The sequence below is a fragment of the Callorhinchus milii genome, unplaced genomic scaffold (genome assembly GCF_018977255.1).
Source record: "Callorhinchus milii isolate IMCB2004 unplaced genomic scaffold, IMCB_Cmil_1.0 Scaffold7, whole genome shotgun sequence".
In the NCBI taxonomy this organism is placed as follows: domain Eukaryota; kingdom Metazoa; phylum Chordata; class Chondrichthyes; order Chimaeriformes; family Callorhinchidae; genus Callorhinchus; species Callorhinchus milii.
In genome coordinates, this window is record NW_024704748.1 from 1,366,111 (window position 1) to 1,383,936 (window position 17,826).

General features: G+C 44.4%; 1 protein-coding gene across 2 annotated transcripts in view; it reads right to left on the bottom strand.

Moving 5' to 3' along the window:
* Positions 1–17,826, bottom strand: part of zfyve27 (zinc finger, FYVE domain containing 27) — an 83,023-nt gene that overhangs the window by 51,209 nt on the left and 13,988 nt on the right. For both annotated transcript variants that reach the window (XM_007911034.2, XM_007911033.2), the window contains exons 5-7: positions 16,507–16,619; positions 8,010–8,134; positions 3,404–3,475 (exon numbers count right to left, since the gene is read on the bottom strand). In XM_007911034.2, coding sequence (XP_007909225.1) covers positions 3,404–3,475; positions 8,010–8,134; positions 16,507–16,619 — 310 coding nt within the window. The remainder of the gene's footprint in view (positions 1–3,403; positions 3,476–8,009; positions 8,135–16,506; positions 16,620–17,826) is intronic.

Genomic DNA, 17,826 nt, shown 5'->3' on the forward strand with positions numbered 1-17,826 from the left:
GGTCGCCCAACTTGTTCAACGTCTGTCTGTACGACAGTGCTTTAGGTCACCTTTCCTACTTCGAGGGATTACTACTCCCGGAAAGCGATTCGCCAATCGACTAACAACCGGATCCCTACTTACTGCTATGTAAACTGAGGCGTGTGGAGTAAGGAAACTTGCTCTGCCCGGGAATCGACACAAGTCATCTCGCTTGCGAGGTGAGCACGCTAACCACTCCTGTACAGGATTCCCAAGAGGACTATAACACCTTTCCAACTATGTAAATTTGAATAGGGTGCAAACTCTTGACTGTCCAGCACCTTGGGATGTCCTCTCAACGTGAAAGGCAATATACAAATATACCTGGTAATAATAAAGGGGATTCTATAGGCAGCTGTGCACAGGCACATTGGGCTAAATGGATCATGTGCTAAAATTCAATATGTTTCCAGTAAAAGAGAAGCCTCAATCCAGGCGCCTCCCCACGCCCCCTCCCATACACACAAAACTCTCCCAGGTACAATAAGACCACGTGTTGGATACACAAATGGTTCTGGGCACTTGCCGAATGGAAACATGTGCTCAACTCGCTGGAGAATTTGCTTCGGAAGTTCAACTCCCTGAAGCAGAACCTTTTCCAAGTCTAATTATACATAATATATGTGAATATATATATATTATATATTTAAAAGAGAGGGAAAATGAGAGCGGAGTGGAGCATTAAGTAAAAGCAAGACACGAAGACACAAACAAGGGTAGCGAGAACTGAGGCCAGTTGATTCCCGGGTGGGGCAAAACCTTAGGTAAGTTCCCATACTCCATATGCCTGTTTACCCAGCAATAAATAGAAACCTGTTCGTTAGTCAATTGGCGGATCGCTTTCCCGGGGTAATAATCCCTCCAAAAAAATTGGTTACTCAATCCATGACTGTTTGTGGGACACTGCTGTGTGCAATTGACTGCCGCGTTTCACCCACAAAATACACAGTCACTACAGTATATTCCGTGAAGCGCTTTGAGACATCTCAAAGATGTGATAAGGTGCTATATCAAATGCAAGGATTATTAGTATTGATATACGGCCTTTTCACATCTTTGAGATGTCTCAAAGATCTTCTCAGTAAAGTGTACTACTACTGTAAAGTGTAGTGACTGTATATTTTGTAGGCGAAACAAAAATGATTAATGCTGCATCACAAATTAACGCTCCCGAATTTGTCGCCCACTCCTAAACCATGTCTGTTTGAACATGGTCACAATCCTGCCACTCCCTTAGCAGAAAGTCTGCAGGAATGGCAAGCAAGTCTTCATTCACAGATAGATATTTTTAATAAGGTCCTGTTTATTTTCAGTGTGCATTTTTGGCATAGTTTCTCGATTGAATGGAGAACTTTTTTTTCCTGTACAGCTTGTCTTTCACACAACACCTGCAGAAGTGATTTTCTATAAATTTATTTTCTCTCCTGCCCCCACCCCCCTGCCGCCTTGTACACCCTCCCTCCTGAAGCCAGTGATACATGCCAGGCTATAGTCTCTCGGGCACCAGCATCTCTCCCACAGGAAGGGGGGAGAGAGAGAGAGAGAAATAGGGGAAAAGAGAGAGAAAAAGATAGAAAGAGAGAGAAAAAGATAGAAAGAGGGAGAGAAAAGGAGAGAAGGAGACTGAAAGGGAAGAGAGAAAAAGAACTTGTATTTTTTCACATCCTACCACTGTCAAAAAGCCAGTCTTGAGGAACACAAGTCATTAGAAAAATGCAGTGTCGGAAATTCCACTTGGCCTTTGCCTATGAGACCATTTTACCTTCAAATTTATTTTTGTGCAACATTGTGGAGAATTCTAACCCTCAAGTGCTAACCTGGAAGCTTTTTAAAAAGAGTTAAACTAAGAAGTTGAGAATTTGCCACAATTCTACTCCATCTTAAAGTTTAAGACAAAACGTTCTGAAGCCTGATACTAGTTGAAATGTTCTATAAATTTATAGTATTTATATGCATCAAATCTATCACGAAACATCCATCTTTCACCAATATTCCAACAGCCGCTCACCAGCATCATGGACCTTTAGTCAACCCCTTATTGTGTATCAACAGTATTGATCGCTCCCCGCACATTATGTAGCTCAGTGGTTAGGGTATTTGCCTCGCAAGCGAGAGCATCCGTTTTGAGTCCCGGGCAGGGCAAAACGTTAGGTAGGTTTCGTGAATCCATACGTCTCTGTTTACTTAGTAGTAAGTAGGAACCTGGTTATTAGTCAATCAGTGGATTGCTATCTGGGGGAACGATTCCTCCAAAAAATATATAAAATAATAATAATTTAGTCACTCAATTCACGACTGTTTGTGGGACGCTGCTGTGCGGAATTGGCTACCCACAAAATACACAAACAATTCAATTTACAGTGTATTCTGTGAAGCGCTTTGAGACGTCTCAACGACGTGATCAGGCACTATATCAAATGCACAGATTATTTTTATTATTATTCTGTGTCAATGGTATGTTTCACCTGGTGAGTTTGGTATAAACATGGAAACGTCAGCGCAATAACAAAGCTGCGAAGTAACATTTTATTCACAAGAGTTCTCTAGCGGTTCACGCTGTGATCCAGAAATACAGCACTGCAGTTACTCAGTCACAACAATCTTCCCACAATCTCCATCAGGATAAACAAGATGAAGGACTGGATTCTGCCGTTCACTGAAGAATGAAACCAGAGTGATTCAAGGACGTAACTAACACGTGTCCCCCACTGGGAACCCCACATCATCGGCGGTCGGACCTATAGCCTCTCTGACCCCACCCATTGGAACTCCATCCCACAGTCCTTTCGCCTTGCCCCTTCCCTCGTCTCCTTCCAGGCATGTCTCAAGGCCCTTCTCTTCGACTGCGCCTTCGATCACCTACCTACCCCTGCCCTCTACCCCTCCCGATCTCAACCACCAGCTCGGGTCCAAATCCCTGACTGTATCAGCGCCTTGGCATATATAAGGATTATTATTATTATTAAAAATGTACAATGGCCTTCGGGAGAGGAAGAAAGAAAATTGGCGGAGGGAACAAAAATGCTGGTAATGTGTTAATGGCTTTTATCATTTGTGTATTCGTTAACGTAAATCCATGACAAGGTCATAATCCCACTCTGGCACCATCTTGTGTGGGTGGTCACAGCACTGCACAGACTCTCAAAAGCACCTTGCCACACACGCAAGTAGAGAAAGTTGCCATCCTCACTGAGAATCCCTCCGTCTTACCCCTTCCTTCACCATCTTCAGGTCGCGTTTGAAGACCTTCCTTTTGTGACCGTGCTTACGGTCACCTCCCCCCTCCCCAGCTTGTGCTCCACTACTGTCAAGCGCTCTAGGACATGACCCTGCGTGAGGGGCGCTATACAAAAGCAAGTTGTTGAGAAGCTATCAAACCCACCTCTATTGCATCTTTGAACTCATCCTCTGGCTCCTGCTCCTCACTCTCCTCCAGGTTCCCAGCGCTGATTTCCTTGGAAAAGAAAATAATTCAGCGTTACTTTCTGTAATCATTTGTAAAGATTGAACTCGGGGACAAGGAAAATAAACAAGATAGCGCTCTCGCCAGAATCGTGGCCTCCCCTCTTCAGCATTCCCAGCTGATCACCAGCAATAATAAATAAGACGTGCTTTTGTTATAGAACTGAAACCTCTCAGTTATTTGGATGTGCAGCGACTTATTATGTAGACAATGACAACAGTTAACCTGTGCCAACAATGCCCCCCCACACGCAGCAATGAGATGAATGACTAACAAACCAGAAAAGGGCGTACCGTAGCGTAGTGGTTGGGGTGGGATGATTGTTTCTAACATCACTGTGTATTGATCCTGTGTGGAGTCCTGTAATGTAGTGGATAGTGCACTCGCCTTGCAAGCGAGAGGACCTAGGCTCGATTGCGGGGCTGGGTGAAACCTTAGGCAAGTTTCCTTACTCCACACGCCTCTGTTTACCTATCAGTTAGTAGAAACCTGGTTGTTAGTCGATTAGTGGATCCCTCTAAATAAATAAATAAATAGTAAATAAATAAATAAAGTCAGTCACTCAATCCATGACTGTTTGTGGGACACTACTGTGTGCAATTAGCTGCTGCATTTTGCCCACAAAATAGTCAATTCACTTTATAGTATATTCTGGGTAGCGCTTTGAGACATCTCAGTGAGATGAAAAGGCGATGTATTAAATGTCAGAATTATTATTAATAATAAGGATTATTTTTACATGGCCAGCCTAACCCTACAGCATACAAGTCAACTCCAACATCTAACAACTCGTTTAAATTGACAAGAGCGGTAATCAAGCAGCACGTACTGGAGACGGGTCTTTTAATCGGGGGTAATTATGGAGTGGGGGGAGCGAAATAGAGACGGGCAGAGACTGACACACTGTTTGGACACCTGCAATTCCTTAGATTAGGCTATTGCTCAGTCAGGGTTTATTCAGAGCAAGCTTGTTAAGGATTGGCACTTATGACTGCTTTGTACCTCTTACTGTGCATTTCCAGCTGTTCCAACATACACACCATATCCTCATGTAACACACCAAGCTGTGCGAAGGATATCTGGTCTGTTTATAATGCACACTGGATAGTTAACAATGCAGGAACACTGTCTGCTGAACCTGATCTGCTACTTTATTAGATCATGATGGATCTTATGATGCCAAGAATGGCATCCAACGTATCCAGGAATACTCCATTAAAAGTAACTCGGTGGAGTCCTGTTACGTATTGGTTAGAGCACTCGCCTCACAAGCAAGACAACCCGGATTTTGTTTACCTAGCAGTAAATAGGAACCTGGTTATTATTTGATTAGTAAAACCAATCACCTGAACTAGTGGCAACATGTAGGAAAGTGGGTTGTTCCAGATCTGGTGGAATTAATGCTTTTGGGCAGCCTTCAGGGTAATCAGCACTTTGATTTCTGGCTTAGATCAAACAAATACACAAAATTTGGAAGCAGCTGCTGAGTACTGCTTTGGTTTCTTTGAGATCAGATATATTTCTGCATATTCACTGGAGCTGGGAAGGTGGAAAGGAGATTGAATTGAGGCCCTGGGCTCTATGAAAGGTTTGGAGAGGATCTGTATTCACAAGCTTACTCCATTGGTTGCTGACAATAATAATAATAATCCTTGCATTTGACACAGTGCCTTATCACGGGTATCGCAAAGTGCTTCAGAGAATATACTGTAAAGTGAATTGACCATATATTTTGTGGGTGAAACGTAGCAGCCAATTGTGCAGCAGTGTCCCACAAACAGTTGTGGATTGACTGACCCAATTATTATTTATTTATTGATTTGAAGCGATTATTACCCCCGGAAAGCGATCCGCCAATCGATTAACAACCGGGTTCCTACTTATTGCTAGGTAAACATGTGGAGTAAGGAAACTTAGCTAAGGTTTCGTTCATGTCAAACCCAGGTCCTCTCCCTTGCGTAGCGAGCATGCTAATCACTATGCTACAGGACTCCACAAGTGTGACACAAACGAGAGAAGCCACTTGGGGAGGTGTTTTTTTCACATAATTTTAGACATTTGGAGAGCTAGTCACTGGTAACCTGAGGTCATGACAATATTGAAAGGGAATTGGCAAAGGAAGCGGAGAGAGCCAGTGTGAAGGGCTGCAAGAAAACACAGAGGATTGGGATGGCTGAAGGACAGCACCTCTGACAATGTGACATCCCCTTCCCAGCGCTGCTTTGGGGCATCACCTTAGACTATGTGATTCCAAGTCCCGACATGGGGGCTTGAATCCACAACTTTCTGACTCAGTAACGAGAACGCTATCCCTACTGACACACAACAGACGCCCTTTCTAAACTGGCTGGACTGTGCCTGCAGCAGAGCCCAGTCACCTGGTGCAGTGAGAGCAGGGTAATGCAGCTGGCTCTCATTTACACCAGCTCCGTGCAGACCCCAGGCCCCACTGGATGCAGCCTGTTGATTCAGTCACTTATGTCTATTTTGTCTGACTCTAAAAATAATATGAGGTCATTGGAAAGCTTAGCTAATTAAATAAATTTGTTAGCGAGAGACAGCGCTTAGTGGGGGCAAGGCATTAACCATTCAGCCTGAACCCGATCTCAAACCCTCTCAGAAACCATCCGTGCCAGTGTAGTTTCTGTGAGTGACGTGTAATTAGATCACTGATTGCGATGGAGCTTCGGTGCTGTGAGAGTGAGTGAGGTGAGCATTTTAAAGTTAGTAAGAAAGTGCAGTAAATCACCATTTACACAGCAACTGTGTGACTCCATTCTAACAATAAAATAATAATAGTCCTTGCATTTAATGTAGCGCCTTCCACATCATCGAGATGTCTCAAAGTGCTTTACAGGATTTACTGTAAAGTGTAGCGACTCTGTATTTTGTAGGCGAACGCCATAGACGCACAGCAACGTCTCACAAACAGCCATGAAGCGAATCAAGTGCGAAAAATGAACACATTTAACGGTGAGCGAGAGCGAAAGACTCCAGCACTGGCACCTGTCATCAGACGAGATTAAAGTCTCCTAACGCATTGTCCTCAGACTCAACCCGATATAAAACATTTCGCAAACCCCAGCTCGGAAACAAAGAAAGAACTTGCACTTGTGTAGCTCCTTATCTCATTGCTCGGTTTCAAAGCACTCCACAATAACTACAGTCAAGTGTAGTAACTGTTTTTGCAGGTAAATTCAGCAACTACTTTGCACACATCAAGATCCCACAAAACAACTGACACAGACTAGTTGTGTTGAATGGCCTGTTTCCGAGCTGTATCACTCTATCTAAGCACAAGATGCAAATCAATCTGGAGGATCATTGACTTCCTTCTTGCTTCCAATTGTGAGATCCTTGCTCACCTGAAACCCCCAGTTTATTGCTTCATGTGAAGGACAGCATCTTTGGCAATGCCCTCCCACCCCCATTCCCACCCATTTTCTGGAAGGGAAGCAGGTAGACAACAAAGAGTAGAATCTCTCTCTCATTCTCACTCCACTTCATCACCTGAATGATATCTGACGTCTACCAGATTAACGCCTTCAACTTCTATTCCTCGCTCAGATACTACATTCAGCACACAGAAAGTCAATCATGCCACTGTGATCTGCTGAAGGAACTATCCCTGTCAAACCTTCCGCTTGTGAGTGCAATCTCTATTACTGTACAGGGTGCCCACAAAGTCCTGTCACTGCATTGTTGATTGTTGTTTCTAATAGTCCACTGGCCAACAACTGAAACATGTAGAAGAATGATAATTGTATTTACAAGTATTCAGCACAAGTGTTTAATTATAGTTAGATGACCAGAGGATGGGTGTGTAGCGCCTGCAAACCCATGCTCCTCAAATACCCGTCCGCCGCGTTTTTAAAAGTAGTTATCGAATCGGCCTCGACCGCCCTTTCAGGCAATGCATTCCAGATTCCAACAACTCGCTGCGTGAAAAAATTTCTTCTCACCTCCCCTCGGCTTCTTTTAGAGACTATTTTGAATCTGTGACCTCGAATCACCGACACAACCACCAGTGGAAACAGTTTTTCCCTTTCTAACCTATCAAATCCCCTCATGATTTTGAAGACCTCTATTAGGTCTCCTGGTACCCCTGATCCATTGCCATGTTCAGTGCCACATTGCCTGAAATGGATGGAGTGAGGAGGGGAAATGCATCTCCGACAGCTTGTTTCAGCTCCTCCGTAGTCTCACGTCGCTGTTTGGTAACAGGGGAGGGGGGTAACAGGATTTAGTGAGCAGTCTGTATGTGCTCGGGTGCCCAGCATTGCTAAATGCTTTGGGACATCCTTCTGTACTATACACGTGTAAATTTATACTGTTTTATAATGTGTACGCAGCTTACAACATATCAACTTTCAGATCTTTGTCCTGACTTTCGCCCTCGTAAAGACGACACAGAACACCAACTTGAATTTATATAGCACCCTTCACCAGGGAAGCATGCAGGGGGGGGCATGAGCTGCGGTTTTGGTAAGGGTTTTGAGGGGCAGGATTGTACAATGCTTCTTACCTCAGGGGTGCCTGATGTCAGGGTCGGGTCCAGGTTCAAGGTTCCGTCTGGTTCGGTGAGTGCCACCACCCCCTGAGCGTTACATTTAATATTCTGGAATAACGCTCCCTTGTAATCAGTTATAACTGCGGGAACATAGGCACAAGAAGGGAAAAGGCGATGATGAGAAAACCAAGCAACTCTAAGTGAGCCACGAGCTGCTCAAACCAGCATCTTAAACAGCAGCAGCAAGAAATTACATTTGTACAGCGCCTTTCATTCAAGCGGACATCCCAAGGCGCTGGACAGTCAGGGAACCACACCCAAGCTGGTGGTTGGGATCAGGAGGGGTGGAGGGCAGGGGGAGGCGGGTGACTGGAGGCACGGTCAAAGAGGAGGGTCTTGAGACGGCCCTTGAAGGAGGCAAGGTAGGGCATGAGGAGGAGGGACTGCGGGATGGAGTTCGAGGGTGGGGGCAAAGAGACTGAAGGCCCACTCCCCCCAATGGTAAGGTGGGCAAGGCAGGGGACGTGAAGCGGAGGGAGCGGATAGGTTGGTAAGGAGTTAGGAGGTCAGAGCAGACTATACCCCCCCCCCCACACCCATCATCACCCCCTTTCCTCATTGGTTCAATAGACCAGTGCACTCGGTGGTGTGATGCCTACAGAATTACACAGGTCTGATTTGGGCTGAATCAACACTTGCCTACCAACACCCAGTCACTTTACAATATATTCTGTGAAGCACTTTGGGTCATCCTCCTGACGTGAAAGGCGCTAAATCAAATGCAAGAATCGTTAATATTATTATTATGGGCGCTTTTTTTCTTCAACCGCAGGTTCAGGCAGTAAGTTCCACATTCAGCCCCCTTGTGTGAGGAGGCGATTGCCTGTATTTCGTGAGATTCATGAACTTTTCATTACTATTTGTCGGCACAATGACAAATCAGCAGTAGAGGTTTTAACAAGTCTCGAGGGGGTAACATGCAATTCTTTCTTCCTACTTCACTCTTGTGGTTAGACAGACATTTGCCTACAAAAACGGTCACTACACTTACAGCAATTACCGTGTAGTGCGTGGAGACATTAAATTCCACATTCTTTGGCCTGTGAGTCAGTAACGAGAGGGCAGAAATTTAAGATAATCACAACAAGGAATTAAAGGGGATGTTTAGAGAACATTTCCTTACATGGAGGTTAGTTGGAATCTGGAATTCTCTACATGAATTCTCCAAGGATTCTTTCAAGGGGGAAATATATACAATAAATTCAAAATTACAAAATTTATATAGCGCCTTTCATGTCGGGAGGATGTCTCAAGGCACTGGATGCTTGAGGGGGGAACAGGGGAGTGGGTGTTTCACGCTGAGAAAGCAAACCAACGCAGGCTTGATGGGCCAAATGGCCTGACTCTGTGCTGTACCATTCTGTGACTATGAAAACAACTCACAATGATTTGTAGGCAGTAACTTAATCTCTAGGTTCAGATGAGGGATAGAAGGAATTTGAGTATTGTTCTCATGGTTTGTGATGTCTGAAATTCTTGATTAGATTGCTTCCTTGCAATCACTCCATTATATACACAAACCATCTGAGCAGTCAATTAGATTAAAGTCCTACCACACTTCCAAGTATCTATTATTCAGCCTCCAAACTTTCAGAATGCCTCAATTAGATTATAGTTTTATAACCGCTCCCAAGCTATTTGTTATTTTATATTGAAACTGTCTAAACCATTTGATTAGATTACAGTTTTATAATTGCTCCCAAGTATTTATTATTATCCGTTTAGCGAATGATTTGAATGGAACACTATGAAATGCATTTGGATGAAACACAAATGTTTTAGAATGATGCAATCCATAAAGGACAACCTTACTAAAGTTACAACATCAGACACATATAAGAGGGGAAAAGGAGTAGGAACTTATCCATTACTCCCAAGAGAAAGGTAGCGGGAGATTAACGTGCTACCAAGTGTGGCCCAATAATAATTACATACTGCGGTAAATGAATCCTCTATCCTTACATTTGTTATAGTGCCTTTCACCTCAAGGACACCTCAAAGTGGACTCCAGTAGCGTAATAGTTAGTGTGCTCGCCTCACAAGAGGGAGGACGTGGGTTTGATTCCCAGGCAGGGCGAAACCATAGGAAGTTTCCTTACTCCATCCGCCTCTGTTTACAAAGCAGTAAATAGGAACCTGGTTGTTAGTCAATTGACTCATTGTTTTCGGGGGAGGAAATAAACCCTCCAAAAAANTTATCATTTGGTCACTCAATCCATGACTGTTTGTGGATCACTGCGGTGTGCAATTGCCTGCCGCGTTTCACCCACAAAATATACAGTCAATTCACTTTGCAGTATATTCTGTAAGGTGTTATATCAAATGGAAAGTATTATTTTAATAAAGTGCTTCACATTATTTACTGTAAAGTATAGACATGCCTCTGTCACCATCCCTATGGTCACCTCCCCCCTCCCCTTCTTCCTTCTTCGTTATCTAACCCCGCACTGCGCAGCGCTCTGAGATTCTATCTTGCACAAAAGGAGGTGTATAAATGCAAAATGTGGGTGTTGTGACTGTCATAGTTTGGAGATAAATCCTAGCGATCAGGAGTAAATTCAAAAGAGAATAAGAGTTATCTGGAGGGATTATTACCCCCGGAAAGCAATCCACCAATCAACTAAAAACCAGGTTTCTACTTACTGCTAGGTAAACAGAGGTGTGTGGTGTAAGCAAACATGTCTAAGGTTCTGCCCCGCCGGAATCCAACCCGAGTCCTTTCGTTGCGAGGCGAGCCCACTAACCACTATGCTAAGGGATTCCTCTTCAGTCACATTCTCCTGCCTTTTTCGCCATATCCTTTACACAACCGTAAAACTGATGGACCTTTCCCTGGCTGCTTTGAGGCACTATGGAGCCCTGTCAGACCTGGTTATTGTAAACTCTTAATCCAGGAACCCTGTTCTAATCAGGGTTCATCTTATTGAAGTCTGAGCTCCGCTGCTGACTGTTAACAGAACTTCAAATGGAAGCGGGGGGCACAGGGGCTAGCTTCCACTGCTTCTAATGAGATTAGCCTGCATTTGCTCTCAGCCGTTCCAGTCAGGAGTTCGTGATTGTCCGGCAGCAGGATATTTTTCATTGTGTTAATGCCCTACTCATACTATCTGCACTTGACGGCCTCCCTGAGGGAAAAGCAAGCCACGCTGGAACCAGTACCAGATGTGGAGCCGAGGCAGCCCACGGTTAGGGGTTCATTTATACCCCACTGTGAGATGATCTCTCACATTCACCTGCCTTCAACTCAGCAGGAGAGGTTCCAGAGGAGGGAACAAGATGACTGGGTGCTATCCTTATAGCGCCCAACCTGACCCTGAGGTTAATGGGTAAACAAACTTCCAAGCATAAGTTTCTCCTGCTGTCCTGGCCGACAATCCTCCAGCTAATTGCCCCAGGTCACTTGTGGCTGTTTGTGGTTCACTTACTCTGTGCAAATTGGCTGTCATGTTCTACTGCAAATATATATATGTATAATATATATATATATATATGGGAGGGCAGCTGGGTGTCTTGACACATGCAAAAACCCATCACCGTGCTTAAGGGTATCTAAACCAAACTGATGATTCCATGCATCCCACCCTAGACATGGGAATTCCAGAGATAAATTGTTGGACTGGAATGCGCACTCTCTCCCTTGAGGGACGCATCCATTTTAGAAAGTATTAGGCACAGGTTGGCAAGAGCCAAGGCGTGGGAATCTCAGAGTTAGGGATTGGCAAATACACACTTTACAGTAAAATCCTGTGAAGGGCTGAGACTTTTCTGTGACTTGACAAGGCTCTCGATCAAATGTAAGGATTATTATTAATATTCACGTCTCATTTAAGGAGTGTGGCAGGTAGGGTTCTCACCGATTGGAGAAAGAAAAATCATGCAAACAATAAAAATACTAACATCACAAAGTGCTTCACAGGATTGGCTTTAATATGCTGTGAGTGTCCACTTGCAGGCGATCAATAGGTGAACTCTCAGAGTACGCAATTAATCTTTGGCTGCTCAGTGAAAGACAAAGCTACGCCCGACTGTGCTCTATAATCCAATAGGGATTAATATCCCTTTGCAGCAGATATGAGCAAATGTCGCCCCCCAGTGGCTTTATTGTGTTAACAGAATGGGCAATTGACTTCACTTTGGAAAATCCTCTGAGACTTCTCAAAGTCTGAGCTTGTCGAAGCTGACAAGCCCGAAGCTTATGCATGCATTCCTCTCAGCTCATCCCTCTAACACTGGCCATCAGCCTGTCTGCAATCTCACTGAAAACCAAGATCGCCGTGCCAGTTCCCATCCCTCATTCTTCCCCCGTCCAGCTCTAACTTTTGTTCCGATTATATTTCTGCCCAGGAATTTTGGAGGATTTATTTCTCTGAAAGCATTACATCACTAACCAAACTAGTGGTCTAATAAATCAAAGCATGAAAGAAAAACGCCTGATTAATAGCTTTGGGACATCCTCCCGACGGGAAAGCCGCCATAGAAATGTAGATTTCTATTGTATTATTTCATTGAAATGTTTCAAAGCAATTTACAATAGCTATGGTCAAATATAGGGACTGTGTATTCATAGGTAAACACCACAGCCATTTTACCCAGGTCCCAAAAACAGCAGCAATAATAATAATCATTACATTTGATACAGCACTGTTCACATCAGGAGAACATCTCAAAGTGCGTCTTAGGACATAATGTAGAGTAATTCTGTGTTTTGTGCACTAACAATGAGGTGAACATTTATCTGGAGGATTGTTGTCCAGGACATCAGAAGAAACTCCTTTCTTTTCATGTAGCATCATGGATCTTTGCCGTGCACATGAACGGGCAGATACGCCCTCATTTAATGTCTCATATGAAGACCTGCCCTGCATTAAAAAGCTGGTGGAACGTGAGCCGCAAATAATAACAATCCTTGCATTTGATATAGCGCCTGATCGCGTTGTTGAGACGTCTCAAAGTGTTTCACAGAATATACTGTAAAGTGAATTGACTGTATATTTTGTGGCGGAATGTTGCAGCCAATTGTACACAGCAGTGCCCACAAACAGTCGAGGTGTGAGTGACTACATTTTTTGGGGGGAGGGGATGGGCGGGGGATAAAGGTTATTACCCCTGAAAAGCAATCCACCAATCGACTAACAACCGGATTCCTACTTACTGCTAGTTAAACAGAGGCAAGTGGGGTAATGAAACTTGGCTAAGGTTTCGCTCTGCTCGGGTCCTCTCACTTGCAAGGCGAGCGTGCTAACTACTATGCTACAGGACTCCACAGAGGAGCATTGACTCTCCCTTCTGTGCCCACCTCATCAGTCCTCAGTGAAAGCCAAGGACCAGCAATATCAACTCACTTTGCATCTCGTCAGTTTGGTGCTACATCTGTCTCGCTGACAGAGTGGTGGGCAAATAGCGAGTTCATCTAATTCAAATCCTCTCTGGCTGTTGTCAACCTGCGCCTTGTACTTTCTGGAATTAGGTAAGCAGGAAGCGTCCCTCCAGGGAGAGAGAGCGCATTCCATTCCCACAATCTATGTCTGGGATTTCTATGTGTGGGTGGGATGCATGGAAATCTCAATTTGGTTTGGATACTCTAAAGCACGGTGATGGGTTTCCGCGTGTGTCAGGTCACACGGCTGACCAAAAAAAGTCCTCTATTCAGTTGTATTCATCTCCCCCCCAGCATGAGGAAAGGGCTTCCCATTGCAGGACTGCAAAATACTTCATTCTACATGGACAGTGAAGTGCCATTCCCTCAATCTGAAACGAGGGTGGTTTGGAACACACTTGAGGGTGCAGATTATTATGTCACATGGTCAACCAACACTAAACACTGATCATAAATGAGACATGGCACAGAATGTGTGAAACAAGGCTGTTCATTGAACAACTAGGGCAATAGGTCCAGACCATTGCCAGTCTCCCCCCCCCCCCCCCCATCTGTCTGTCTGGCACCACAGTATAAACATTAGGAGCTTTAATAACCCTTAAGAAACGTTAAACCAGACTGCACCTTATTTACACTAACAGCACTGAGAAAGGCCCCAGTTCCTAATGATACTCATTAAGAACTGGGGCCTGTTATCTTTGGCTGAATGTCTGACCCAATTCCTCTCCCAGTCCTTCTTTGCTGCCCGTGCAAACCTATCATCAAAAAATGCCATAACCCTTTGCTGAGTTTGTTCCTGTTAAGTACAGCCAAATAACATCACACGAATTCTTCTGAGTTGGATGTTGATCCTACCTCCCTTTATACAGAACATTGGCTGATCATCGCCCATCTGACAGTATAGCTCTGCGCTTGTTTTCTGTCCTGCAAGAGCATCTTGTCTGTACGTTGATACAATTGAGGAAGATGCAAAGAGAAAGAGGCAAAGAGAAACACACAGAGGATAAAGCCAGGAGCAAAAGAACACAGGAACAGGAGGAGGCCATTCAGCCCCTTGAGCCTGTTACAACATTCTAGTAGACCATGGCTAATCGGTACCTGAAAAATAATCCTTGCATTTGATATAGCGCTTTTCACGTCGGGAGGACGTCCCAAAGTGCTTCACAGAACACACTGTAAAGTGAATTGACTGTATATTTGTGGGCGAACGCGGCAGCCAATTGCACACAGCAATGCCCCACAAACAGTCGTAGATTGAAAATGACCAATTTTATTATTGTTTTTGGTTTTGGAGGGATTATTATTAGGTGTGTGGAGTAACGAAACTTGCCCAAGGTTTCGCCCTCTGCCTGGAATTGAACTCAGGTCTCTCGCTTGCAAAGCGAGTGCTCCAACCACTGAGCTACAGGACTCCACAAGTCCATTGAAGTCCATTTACCCTCCTTTACTCCATATGCCTTGATGCCCTAACCTAACAAACATTTTTTGACCGACCTCAGTCTTGAGAGAGAGAGCAAGCGAGTAAGAGTGAGAGTGAGAGAGAGAAAGAAAGTTGTCGTTCAGCCCTGGATCAGATCCACAGGGTGGAAACTTGAACTACAACTTTCCATGGAACTGACACCTCACACTGGGAATTGCTTCAATGAGGATTGTATGTGCTGCGGTTAGATTTTTTTTGAGCTGTTTCACAAAGAGCAATTTTTTTTTCCTATTTTCTATCATTTTTTACGTTCAGAGTCCATCAGCGTTCACATACTTCACCCAGAAATGTAACAAAACAAAAATGGTGTTCAAGGCCATAAACTGACCATGCCCGTTTGCTCAGCGAATGCACTGCTGAATTTAATAATAATAATCCTTGCATTTGATATAGCGCTTTTCACGTCGGGAGGATGTCTCAAAGCGCTTCACAGAACACACTGTAAAGTAAACTGACTATATTTGTGGGCGAACGCGGCAGCCAATTGCGCACAGCAATGTCCCACAAACAGTCGTAGATTGAAAATGACCAATTTTATTATTGTTTTTGGTTTTGGAGGGATTATTATTAGGTGTGCGGAGTAAGGAAACTTGCCCAAGGTTTCGCCCTCTGCCTGGAATTGAACTCAGGTCTCTCACTTGCAAAGCGAGTGCTCTAACCACTGAGCTACAGGACTCCACATTTAGTGATAACAATGTATGAATATAGTGATAACAATCACATTCCTAGAATAAATTCAAATAAACTTTCACCTTTATTTATTGCAGATTATAACACCCCCACATCTAGGTGCCTGATGTCACTTACCGCACTGTAAGTGGCTTCTTATGCATTTGTCCAACGCACAACCTCCGGCACTATAAACGAGCCGTGTTAATAGAGCGTTGGATCTCACACAGTAACTACATCTGACGCCAATTACCTGTGTGTTTTGATGTCACAAGCACAGCATTTACTTAGAATTAATAATAATCCTTGCGTTTGATATAGACCCTTATCACGTCATTGAGACGTCTAAAGCTTCTTTATTTGGGGGACTGTTGGCCAGGACCCCAGGAGAAACTCCTTTCTCTTTTTGAGTGGTGCCATGGATCTTTAACGTCCGTGTGAGCTTCAGACCAAACCTTGGTTTAACACCTCACCCGAAGGACGGCATCTCCAACAATGCAGTGCTCCCTCCAGCACTCTTAATAGAATACTATGCTAGACTGTGAGCTCAGAGTCCCAAAGTGAGGCTTGAACCCATATCCTTCTGCCACAATGTATAAATTATATAATGGGGCATTCATTTTTCACTCCAGTCATGAAAAAAAACTGGTCCAATTTTTTTCTTCAAGAAGGGCCTAAAAATGCCGTGCGTTGATTACATGGCGTAATATTACAATGAGTTTCAGTGCAATTTACACCAATTCAAACGTTAATGTAAATAATACAAACGCTGAAAGTTTAACTAAACACTGCACGGAGATGGTTCCCTTTGATGGGTCAGCCAGCTTTGTTTTTGAAAGGCTAATTAACACAGCATCAGGCATTAATGATGGGGAGTCTGCCCCATGTGTCCGCTGCCTATGCTGCAGAATGTTTGGCTCACTTACCCCTGTGAAAATCTCTGTTTCCCAGAAATAACGCACTGTTCAGCAACGCTAGGACCCAGCAGAGCGGCAGTAAGTAAAAAACAGAGAGTGCTCCCAGCAGAGATCCATAAAACCTGAAAACAAAAGTACAGCAAATATCCTGAGTTACACCCCCAACACTGTATAACACAGACAAGTACTAGAATCATGAATCCAGCAGAACCTCTTATCACACGCTTCATTATAATGTGATTTTGCTTATTGGGTTCTGGACTGTGACATTTACTTAACCAAACAACAACAAGATGACATTTGTATAGCGCCTTTCATGTCAGGAGGACGTCCCAAGGCACTGGACAGAGTACAGCATTTCAGACCCGAGCTAGGGTTGGGGGGGGGAGGAGGGAGGGGAGGGTGGCCAATGGCATGGTTGAAGAGTAGGGTCTTGAGGTGGGACTTGAAGGAGGCTAAGGAAGGGGGCGAGGCGGAGTGACTGGGGGATGGAATTCCAGAGATTGGGGGCAGAGTGGCTGAAAGCTCTCCCCAAAATGTTCACCCAAAATGTACTCCATCAAAAAGTTGGCTGGCATGCAGGAAGCCCAAATAGCCGACTTCTGAGGCATCTGTTCGCAGCACACAGGAAGTGTTGTCAATGGGGACCCAGTGACCCAGAAGTCATCCATTTGGCTTCCTGCGTGCCAGCGGCTGGTGTACTGAAGCGCTGATGGAACCAACCATCTTTCTCGCGCAGTGAGAAAGTGTTAATCTGCAACGGCGCCCACTATAGGTGGTCGGGATTACATGGACCCCCAATTGGACCAGGTACATTGTTCCGCTTTGAAATTTGTTTTTGAAACTAATTCTGGTCTAAGAACCAGAGGGGAGATGAGAAGAATTTGTTTACCCAGAGAGGTGTTATGGTGTGGAATGCACTGCGTGAAAGGGTGGTGGAAATAGATTTGATAATAGGTTTCAAAAGGGAATTGGATTCCTTAAAAAGGAAACATTTACAGGGGTTTGGGATAAGAGTGGGGGAGTGGGACTAGTTGGTAGCTCTTTCAAACAGTCGGTTCAGGCATGATAGGCCGAATGGCCTCCTCTGTGCTGTAATACTCGTATGATTCTAAATTACAAGGTTTACAAAAGGTTTTGTAATTAGAAAATCTCAGGTGTGTCACAGTCTAGAACTCCGAGGAGGCACTTGGTTCACAGAGATCCAAGGTCAGCGTACAAGCAGAGTTCCAGAGGACTGGCCACAATCCATCCTTTTGTGAATCACTCAATTCAAATCTCATGGTGAAACACTGACGTGGGCTACTTCTGACCTTCTCACCCAATCCC